Source organism: Pollachius pollachius (genome assembly GCF_949987615.1).
Source record: "Pollachius pollachius genome assembly, chromosome: 14".
Lineage (NCBI taxonomy): Eukaryota > Metazoa > Chordata > Actinopteri > Gadiformes > Gadidae > Pollachius > Pollachius pollachius.
Window position 1 is genome coordinate 2284107 of NC_136947.1, and position 10861 is coordinate 2294967.

General features: G+C 48.2%; 1 protein-coding gene across 1 annotated transcript in view; it reads left to right on the plus strand.

Annotated features, from left to right (window-relative positions):
* The window catches only part of LOC307085664 (supervillin-like), a gene marked incomplete at its 5' end in the record, with an annotated part of 45290 nt that overhangs the window by 27551 nt on the left and 6878 nt on the right, over positions 1-10861 (plus strand). Inside the window, 13 exons of the mRNA XM_079750530.1 lie at positions 295-375; positions 792-963; positions 1666-1838; positions 3351-3506; positions 3803-3939; positions 4449-4596; positions 5265-5410; positions 5801-5976; positions 6473-6620; positions 6900-7194; positions 7647-7798; positions 8834-8939; positions 9753-9960. Of these exons, the coding sequence (XP_079606656.1) occupies positions 295-375; positions 792-963; positions 1666-1838; positions 3351-3506; positions 3803-3939; positions 4449-4596; positions 5265-5410; positions 5801-5976; positions 6473-6620; positions 6900-7194; positions 7647-7798; positions 8834-8939; positions 9753-9960 (2098 nt within the window). The remainder of the gene's footprint in view (positions 1-294; positions 376-791; positions 964-1665; positions 1839-3350; positions 3507-3802; positions 3940-4448; positions 4597-5264; positions 5411-5800; positions 5977-6472; positions 6621-6899; positions 7195-7646; positions 7799-8833; positions 8940-9752; positions 9961-10861) is intronic.

The window sequence follows — 10861 nt, forward strand, 5'->3', positions numbered from 1 at the left end:
CACACGCACACACACACACACACAGATGAGACACACGCACGCACACACGCACACACACACACACACACAGACACACACAGATGAGACACGCACACACACACACACACACACACACACACCCTCCCTATAACTCTCCATGGCATAGTGAAGGCTTCATCATTTGCCGTTTAGTCATTTGGCAGGGGCTTTAATCCAAAGCAACCGACAAGAAATCCAGATACATGTCGATGTCACAGAACGTTGTCCTGTTCTGTTGTTTTCTGTACCTCACATCAAACCGTTCTCTTTCTTCAGACATCGAGGCCAAACCAGGCATGGAGTCAGACAAGAAGCTAGACAAGCTGGAAACCTTCTTGGGGCGTCTGAATAGCAAAGGTAAAAGGGTTTCCTACTGATGCCTAAAATAATCACTGTCTCAACATTTAAATGTCCGATGACATGCCACCAGACATGTGAGTGTGATTAGCCTTTACAAGCCGTTTTGAAACTCTGCCCCTTGTGACATCACAAGTGGGCACGCCCACCTACATGCCAATCACAGCTGGTGGCATGTCATGGGACCTTTAACCATGAAGTCATTATGTCACATTAAGTAGACCAACACTTTAATAACAATTCCATAATCCCACATGTGTTTAAATAAAAAGCACCAAAAAATATTTTATCGTGAACCTCAACGTGTTTTCGTCCGTTGAATTCGTTCCCCGCACAACCGGAGTTTCCCAGCTCCCAGTTGTGTTGAGCTTCCCCTTCGCTCATCAGCCCTCTCCCCTCTCTCCGGTGCCCCCTAGTGGCGGACCTGCAGGAGACCACCCTGACAGTCACCGAGAGGGCCGTGAAGGAGGTGATGAAGCTTGACGACGAGATCTTCTCCAAGTTCTACCGCCACGTGGCCGACCTGCCCCGCATGCCCACGCGCATCGAGGACGACTTCGACGCCATCTTCGGCTGCCAGGGTCCCAAGTGAGCGGATGGCTTCCCCTACCTGTAGTAAAACACGTCGCAACTCGCGTGTGCGTTTAACCCGCTGCCTCGATCCAGAACGCTGGTTCTGTGCTGTCCAGTGTTCCCGCGACCAAAGTGTTTATCTGCTCTTATCCGTTTAGTCAAAGTCAAAGTGAACTTGTTTGTCAGACCGACCGAAATTGCGTTTCCCCCCTCTCCAAACGTGCTATTAATATATTTACCACATATAACATATAACATATAACATATAATAACATAATAGTGCAAAAAGACAACAACAAATTAACCAAACATATACAGACAGACATGTGCATGGATTGTACAGAAAATAATATTCAGAGGGTTTTTAGGTAGTTATTGAGGTGCAAATAAAGGTGCAATATAGTAAAGTAAAGTGTTAAAGTGTCGAATAGCAGCATGGAGATGCAGCTAATACGTTATTGTGCATAAAAGTTATTGTGCATATGAAGAGCATACGGTTACACGGTCACTTTGGCTATTGAACTACATGTCATACACACACACACACACACACACACACACACATACTGATGAGACACACAAGAGACCGACACACACACAGACAGACGCACACACTCCCTGTATCCCTTCACGGCATAGTGAAGGCTACATCATTTGTAGTAGTTGCCCGAACTACATTTCCCAGCATCCTTTGCGTCCCTGCCTCCCCTTCCCCAGGCTGACCTCGGCCATGGTGCAGCACAAGCGCTCGGTGCGCCCGTCCCGTAACGTGCAGTCCTCCAGGAACCCGGTGAAGATGCTGGCGGCGCGCCAGGACATCCGGCACGAGTACACAGAGCAGCGACTCAACATCGGCCTGCTGGAGAGCAAGAGGATCACCGCCGAGAAGAGTAAGACCAGGAGGATATCACGAGAATAACATGAGAATAACATGAGGATATCATGAGAATAACATGAGGATATCATGAGAATATCATGAGAGTAACATGAGGATATCATGAGAATAACATGAGAGTAACATGAGGATATCATGAGAATAACATGAGGATATCATGAGAATAACATGAGGATATCATGAGAATAACATGAGGATAACATGAGGATAACATGAGGATATCATGAGAATAACATGAGCATATCATGAGAGTAACATGAGAATATCATGAGAATAACGAGAATAACATGAGAATAACATGAGGATAACATGAGAATGACATGAGAATAACATGAGAATAACATGAGGATATCATGATAGTAACATGAGAATATCATGAGAATAACGAGAATAACATGAGGAAAACATGAGGATAACATGAGAATGACATGAGAATAACATGAGAATAACATGAGGATATCATGAGAATAACATGAGAATAACATGAGAATAACATGAGGATATCATGAGAGTAACATGAGAATATCATGAGAATAACATGAGGGTATCATGAGAATAACATGAGGATAACATGAGAATAACAAGAGAATACAAAAAGGTACAAAGTGCTATAACAATATGTAATACATCTCATTCTTTAGGATAACATTTACAGAGTGCTTGAACGCTGTAATAAATATATATACATATAAATATAATAATACACTGTTACACCATAATGTTAATGTCATTATGATAACATGATAATACAAAAAGGTACAAAGTGCTATAACATTATGTAATACACCTCATTCTTTAGGCTCACATTTACAGAGTGCTTGAATGCTATAATAAGTATATATAAATATAAATATAATAAAACTGCATTAAAGCAATATGTAAATATTAGCCTAAAGAATGAAGTGTATTATTACAACGTTAAAGCACTCTGTAAATGTTAGCCAAAAGAATGAGGTGTATTACATAATGTTACAGCACTTTGTACCTTTTTGTATTATCATGTTATCATAATGCTATTATCATTATGGTGCATTATAATAAGCATATATAAGTATATATAAATATAAATATAATAAATCACCAATGCACCATAATGATAATATCATTAAAATGACTCTAACCCTAACCCTAATAAAACACACCCAACTTTCTGCTAACATTTTCGTACTGCTTTAATCAAAAGAATATACTTTATTATTTATGGAAAAATATACATAGTGCTTTAACACACATACTCAGAAACTCAGACTTTATTCAAGTTAACAAGGAATGTGATGGGAGGTTTAGTGTGTATATTATACTGTGTTTGTGTATGTGTGTAAATGCATGTGTGTGAGTGCGTGCAGCCGTGTGCACGATGGGTGGTCGACAAAGCACCGTAAACCAAACCTCCCACTTACGTATTCTGATGAGCGATCAGCTGCCAGTGTCTCTTAGCCTTCTCTTTGCGTTGCGTCGGTTCGCCCCCTCCTGTCCTGACGAGCGTACTGCGCTGCTGCTCCCCCAGTCAGCAAGACGTCAGAGTACTCGGAGGCGGCACTGGCCGGCCTGGCCTCCAAGGAGAACTTCAGCGGGGTCAGCCTGCGCAGCGTCAACATCACCCAGCAGATGTCCAACAACAGCGCCGCGCCCTACAAGAACCTCATGCTCATGCAGGTCAAAGGTGAGCAGGGCCGTCCCGTGTTTCACTCCGAGCGGGATTAATGACAAGTGTTTCTGTGGCATGTGGGTTTGTGTGTCTGGTTGGGAGACGTTGTGGGAGTAAGTGGTGGCGGTTTTGTCCTTTCAAATTCTGACTCATCCTGAAGTGGTGTCACGCATTAGCACTTACAAGAGCCGATCGGAAATAGCTATTGCAATAACAAACAGGAATCTATTATTTTAGTTAAGGCACTACCTTCTAAAAATACACTGATTGGGTGAAGTTGTTCAATCCCTGGGGTGCTGTCTTCTCTCCAGGACGACGCCACGTTCAGACCAGGCTAGTGGAGCCCAGAGCCTCGTCGCTGAACAGTGGAGACTGCTTCCTGCTGGTCACACCAGACCATTGTTTCCTCTGGATCGGCGAGTTCTCCAATGTCATCGAGAAAGCCAAGGTGAGCTCACGCCTTCCAGGAGCCTTACGCGGCCCCAGCTAGAGACCCAGTCTTCCTCCTTCATGCATGCGTTATTGTATCACGCTATTTTATGTTCACTTGCCTGCATAATGGAATACGCCTCACTTTGTTGACTCTGATCATGTACGGGGTGGCAGAAGCTCAGGACCTAGAGCCGGTTGGCTGGTAACCACAAGGTTGCTAGTTCGAGTGTGGAGGTGTCCCTGAGCAAGGCACCTAAGCCTAACTGCTCCAGACGAGCTGGCTGTCGCCTTGCGGGGTTGACTCCATCGTCAGTGTGTGAGTGTGTGCATGAATGGGTGAATGCCAGGTAATATTGTAAAGCACTTTGGATACAAGAACTACATAAATGCAAGCCATTTTACAATTTTTTTTACCAAGTACGATTTTTTCCAATTTTCTTTCAATGCATTATTCTATCGTTTCAACTGGACCCTTTCCGAAGGCTGTAGCGTGACGGCGCTGTAACCCTCTCCTCTCTACTCCAGGCAGCGGACCTGGCCACCTACATCCAGACCAAGAGAGACGTGGGCTGCAGGGCCGTCCAGGTCCAGACCATCGAGGAGGCCGTGAACCCGCAGGGTCCTGTGGCTCAGGAGTTCTGGGCCGTTCTGGGCGGACAGGCCCCCTACCGACGTAAGGATGGACGTGTTTCCCGCCGCGCTGGGTGTTGACGTGCATCACGCACTCCATTGGGGGGTTAGACTGGTGTGGGAGTATGAAAGGAGTCATTTGTAATAAGCGGAAAAGGGATTTATCGTCAACCAACTTGTGTGCTCAGCATGTAGGCAACATGCCTTGTAGGGCTCTGGGATTGATTCACACCTGCGGTCATTCTTCAACGCGCCTACCTCTTCACTGTCCTGTCCATAAAAGCCTGTAAAAGACGATTAACAAGGCATCATCCTTTACACTAGATTCCTATCACAAACCTGCAACCGAAGCTATCACTTCTCATGTAAAATACTTTGGTTGAGAGTTTGAATCTCACGTCTTAAGGGCTGATTATCCCACGTTCACGCAACGCAAGGGGGGTTACAGATCCGTTACATCCTTGCGGACCCTCCTTACATCCACCGCGAGGGCCTGACGTGCGGCTCACAAAAATCGTAACCTTCCGTCGGGGCGACGCAGCAGCAAGGGCTGTGATTGGTCCGCTCACTAAAACCCGGCGCAGAACCAAAACAGGTTCACGACCGCGTCAAAGCGTCTGCGGGGTCCTTGCGCTGCATGACGTGGGACCGTAATCAGCCCTTTAGGCACTGTTTGTGGTCATCAGGTTGTGTTTTGTCTCTCCTCCCCAGCGGCCGGACCAGCAGACGAGGACGAGCACTTTGAGAACGGCATCGTGGAGACCAACTGCATCTTCCGCCTGCTGGACGACAAGCTGGTCCCGGACGACGACGAGTGGGGCAAGGTCCCGAGCTGCACCCTGCTGGAGGCCAAGGAGGTGAGGGCAGGCCGTCCAAACATATCCACCAACAAACTCTAAAAAAAAATGAAGCAATTTGGGTTAATGTGTTTCGTGTTGTTTTCGTGAAGAACCGTAATGAAATTCAAACCGTAGGTCAGAAATCGACTGTAAATCCCTGATAATGTGGAAATGGGTTCCCTTGTTTTTGGGCAATTTTATGCACAGCTTATAGCGCTGGTGGGATCGACCTTTGACCCAACCTTAACCCATTTGTACCGGCTGCTGCGCGGCGCAACATTGTATCTAGTAGATACAATGTTGCGCCGTGCAGCAGCCGGTACAAATGGGTTAATATCTGACAATATGTGCAGTGAAACCGAAAGTGAAACTGAAAGGGGGAAGTGGTGCTCTGTGGTTTCCTCCCAGGTGCTGGTGTTTGACTTTGGCAGCGAGGTATATGTGTGGCACGGCAAGGAGGTGACTCTGGCCCAGAGGAAGGTGGCCTTCCAGCTGGCCAAGCACCTGTGGAACGGCACCTTCGACTACACCTGCTGCGACATCAACCCGCTGGACCCCGGCGGCTGCAACACGCTCATACCCAGGTATGAAGAAGAAGTACAACCAATCGAACACCCCCTCACCGCCCCATCAAAAACATTGCATTGGTTTAGCCCGAAAAACAATATTAAGTCCTGCATCTGTTAGCATCTCAGCTAGCTGGATTGACATCGCAAGGAAGTTTATGTACTTTGTATATTAATCTAAACAGTGGTGCTGAACTGCTTATGATGAATGAAGTTCATTTTGTGAGGCTAAGCCTACATTCTCTACACAGCTATGCAAAGGCTGGGTGATGTGGTCTGTGTTATTCCTAGACCGCCCCCTACTAAATAAGTCTGGACAAACCACTGCTACACACACATATTTACCATGGACACAAGTCATAGGACATGGTGGAGGACGAACGATAAACCCACGGGAAGACAACACGCTTTACATGCGAGCGGGGGTTAACATGCACAGCCCACTGCTACAAATCACTAAGGTGTGTCTGTCCGTCCGTCCATCCGTCCCTGTGCCCTTCGTATCGGTCCTCAGGAAAGGCCAAGGCCGTCCCGACTGGGCCATCTTCGGCCGGCTGACGGAGCACAACGAGACCATCCTGTTCAAGGAGAAGTTCCTGGACTGGAGCGAGACCAAGGCCCAGGCCCCGAAGGGCAGTGAGGAGCGGCCCACCGAGCAGAAGGTACATTGTTTTGTTTTGTTTGACCCATAACGAGTATAATAAACTAATGCCAACAAAACCACTCACCTTCCAATCCCTTCCTCTTCCTCTCCTCCTCCTCCTCCTCCTTCTCCTCCTCCTCCTCCCCTCCTCCTCCTCCTCCTCCTACTCTTCCTCTCCTCCTCCTCTTCTTCCTCTCCTCCTCCTCTTCCTCTCCTCCTCCTCCTCCACCTTCTCCTCCTCCTCATCTTCCTCTCCTCTTACTCTCCTCCTCCTCCTCCTCCTCCTCTCCTCTCCCAGGACGCCCCGCCGCCGCCCGGCAAAGGGGAGTGCCGGCCGTACGACGCCTGCCTCATGCTGCCCGTCCTGCAGACGTCCGTCGCCACCGTGCTGGACGGGGGCGACGTGGGCCGGGGCCACGGCCCCGTGGGGGACCGCGAGGACCGCATGCGGACCCTGGAGATCAGCACGGTGGGCGTGGAGGTCTGGCACATCCTGGAGTTCGACTACAGCCGCCTGCCGCGCCAGAGCATCGGCCAGTTCCACGAGGGCGACGCCTACGTGGTCAAGTGGAAGTACATGGTCAGCGCCACAGGTGGGTCCCCTTCCGTCCGTCCGTCCGTCCATCCGTCCACCCAGTCCCGGTAGGAGTGTCTTCTGTGGGTTGAGTGGCAAGGGATCGCAGACATGATCCCGAAACTGAAAATCTTTAAAGTTTCGTATTTGAGGCTTTGATGTTTCCTTTTCTGAATTTGATCATCATTCCTGCAAAGAGAGGTCAAAGCTAGAACACAAAAAAACGCTGTTTCCCGTGGATTGACCAATTAAAACGTCCAATGACCACCTATTGGACAACAAACACCTCAAAACAGCAAGACTCTCCTTTTTAAACCCAGCCCATCTGTATTGTACTCTGTGTGTGTGTGTGTGTGTGTGTGTGTGTGTGTCTGTGTGAGTGTGTGTGTCTATGTGTGTAAGTGCGTGTGTGCGTGCCTGTGTGTGCGCCCGTCCTGACTCCCGTGTCTCTCCTCCCTCGGCGCCGCGCAGTGGGCCGGCGGCAGAACCCGGAGGCGCGGAGCTCGGGGCCCGGGAAGGAGAAGTGCTGCTACTTCTTCTGGCAGGGCCGCCACTCCACGGCCAGCGAGAAGGGTACCTCGGCGCTGATGACGGTGGAGCTGGACGAGGAGAGGGGCGCGCAGGTCAGCGTCGCCTAGCTGGCATTAACGCATTTGTTAATGCCAGCAACATTGTATCTAGTAGACAACATTGCAACATTGTATCTAGTAGATACAATGTTGCGCGGCGCAACATTGTACCCACAAATGGGTTAACTAGGGTTCCTTAGGGCCGCTCCATTATGGAAACGAAAAATCATAATCCCGATTACTTTGGTCGATATTGAAATCGAGATTATTCAAACCATTATTTTTGAGTTTGAAAACATGTATTTATTCAGCACGTCTCTCCCAAAAGACACTTTGTAACTGAGAACTTTCAAATTTCGCCTTAAAACAATACACAAAATGGTCAAATAGAAAATTTTCAAATCTAAAATAATGTACAGATATGTATCCAGCTGTTCTGGATGCATGTCGTTTGACGCTAAAATCGAAATCGCAATCAAAATTCGATTCATTGGCCAGCCCTAGGGCTCCTAGGATGGGACACATAATGATCCTAGCTATCCTATCTGCCTTTGTTGTATACATGGAATGGGTTAATCTAGCAATTATTAGTGCTTGGCACTTGTTTCTATGAACATCTTTATTGTACCGACAGCGAAATATTGTTGTTTCTCTTTCTTCCGACAAATGTACTTATTGTAAGTCGCTTTGAATAAAAGCGTCTGCTGAATGCTCTGAGTGTAAATGTAAATGATGAAGCAATGATCCACAAGAGGTTGTGGTTTAGTGTTTTTATACCTCGTGCCCGACAACTCCCCTAGCTACCCAAAGCTGCTGTGCCTTTTTTAAAACGGTTACTAAAACGGTTACCGAAGACTGCCTACTTTGAAACAAAGCATCGTTCTTCCGCCAAGCAAAATATACTTCCTCAGGACAGCAAAAAACGGTTGCCAAGCAACACATGCAAGAATACTTTGAGATCGGCAGGCACATTTGTGCTAAAAACGAATTGTTATGCAGTCACAAGTGTGTGTCTATATGTGAGTATTGGCTTCTTCCTTGTTGTGTTCCTTCTCTCAACCGTGTGTGTGTGTTTGGTGGGGGGTTCAGGTTCCAGTTCAGCAGGGTAAGGAGCCCCCGTGTTTCCTGCAGTGCTTCAACGGCGGGATGATCGTCCACGCCGGCAAGAGAGAGGAGGAGGAGGAGAACGCTCTGAGTAAGAAACTATAGACCGCTTCTAGATGTTCACTCCTCTCTGCGCCGTCTGCTTCTAGAGCTGCACTCCTCTCTGCACCGTCTGCTTCTAGAGCTGCACTCCACTCTACACCGTCTGCTTCTAGATGTTCACTCCTCTCGGTACCGACTGCTTCTAGAGCTGCACTCCTCTCTGCACCGTCTGCTTCTAGAGCTGCACTCCTCTCTGCACCGTCTGCTTCTAGATGTTCACTCCTCTCTGTACCGACTGCTTCTAGAGCTGCACTCCTCTCTGCACCGTCTGCTTCTAGAGCTGCACTCCTCTCTGCACCGTCTGCTTCTAGATGTTCACTCCTCTCTGTACCGTCTGCTTCTAGAGCTGCACTCCTCTCTGTACCGACTGCTTCTAGAGCTGCACTCCTCTCTGTACCGTCTGCTTCTAGAGCTGCACTCCTCTCTGCACCGTCTGCTTTTAGATTTCGACTCCTCTGTGGAATCCATTCGTTATTATTTCCCCAGGGCGAAACGATATTCTTTACTTTTATTTGGAAACGTTTACAAATATGAACCATGATAAATATTCCAAGCAACACCGCATGAAGCATAGGCTTCATCTATATGGACTGTTGCCGACTTTGAAAGAACCCCAATCGATTCAGAGGATAAACCTTTATTCATTGCTGATCTCTAACCTCTTCCTTCTTCTGCCCTTCTCTCCATCTGTGTGTGTGTGTGTGTGTGTGTGTGTGTGTGTGTGTGTGTGTGTGTGTGTGTGTGTGTGTGTGTGTGTGTGTGTGTGTGTGTGTGTGTGTGTGTGTGTGTGTGTGCCCCCCAGGCGACTGGCGTCTGTACTGCGTGCGGGGCGAGGTCCCGGTGGAGGGCCACCTGCTGGAGGTGGCGTGTCACTGCACCAGCCTGCGCTCGCGGGCCTCCATGATCCTGCTCAACGTGCACAAGGCCTTGCTCTACCTGTGGCACGGCTGCAAGGCCCCGGCGCACGTCTGCGCCGTGGGCAAGACGGCGGCGCGCAAGATCAAGGAGCAGTGAGTGGGGGGGGGTGTTGAGGGCTTTGGGTTAGAGTGTGTTTATTCAAAGGTTGTCGTGTTGGTAAAAGAAACGGATTGGTTAAAGCGAGGGTTTTCAACAGGTGCACGTGGTTGCGTAAGCAAACCTGAAATTAGGCCAGGAAAAAGTGTTATGTTCTGGGGAATTGTTAAGAACGTTAGGATTACGGTTGTGGAAAAATAGGATTGTAAAGTATTGTTTCTGGGGCACTTCAGGACAATTATAGACTCAAACCACAGTCCAGAATGCCCTCAGACATTCAAGCGATCAATCCAAATGGACAAATTAGGAAACTTGAAGAGTCCACCCCCTGCCAGAATCCCTAATCACCAAATCAAATTAAGATCCAATAGCCAGACTATAAAAACAAACCAAGGACGACAATTCAGCGTTAGGAGGAGGAGACAGGGCAAAGGGAATAAATCAAGACGATAAAAGACACAGTGTCTAGGGTTCAGGGGCATGAAGACTTCAGTATACTGATTTGCAGTGATAGGACTACTGGCAAACTGAGCCATAGTGACTCCAGGATTTGGCTTTTTGCGTGCAGAACCTATCCTACTAGATGGATAGAGAGACTTTGTTGTCATTGCACATGTCAAGTACAGAGCAACGAAATGACCAGTTACATCCCGTCCGAGAAACGGTGACGAGGACACGACCGTCGCTGTGGAGACGACCACGAAGAGTTCTGATCCAGAGACAAAGTTCACGGGAGGAGGAGGGTTGGGGGGGGGGGGGGGGGGGGGGGGCAGAGCATCTGTCTGCATAACATCCAGGAGAGTGGAGAGATATCAGCCTTCCAAGGCCGATGTGGGGGAGGCGAATGAAGATAACGATTGCTTTGGGTCAGGCCGACTCGGAAATTTTCGCCTGCCT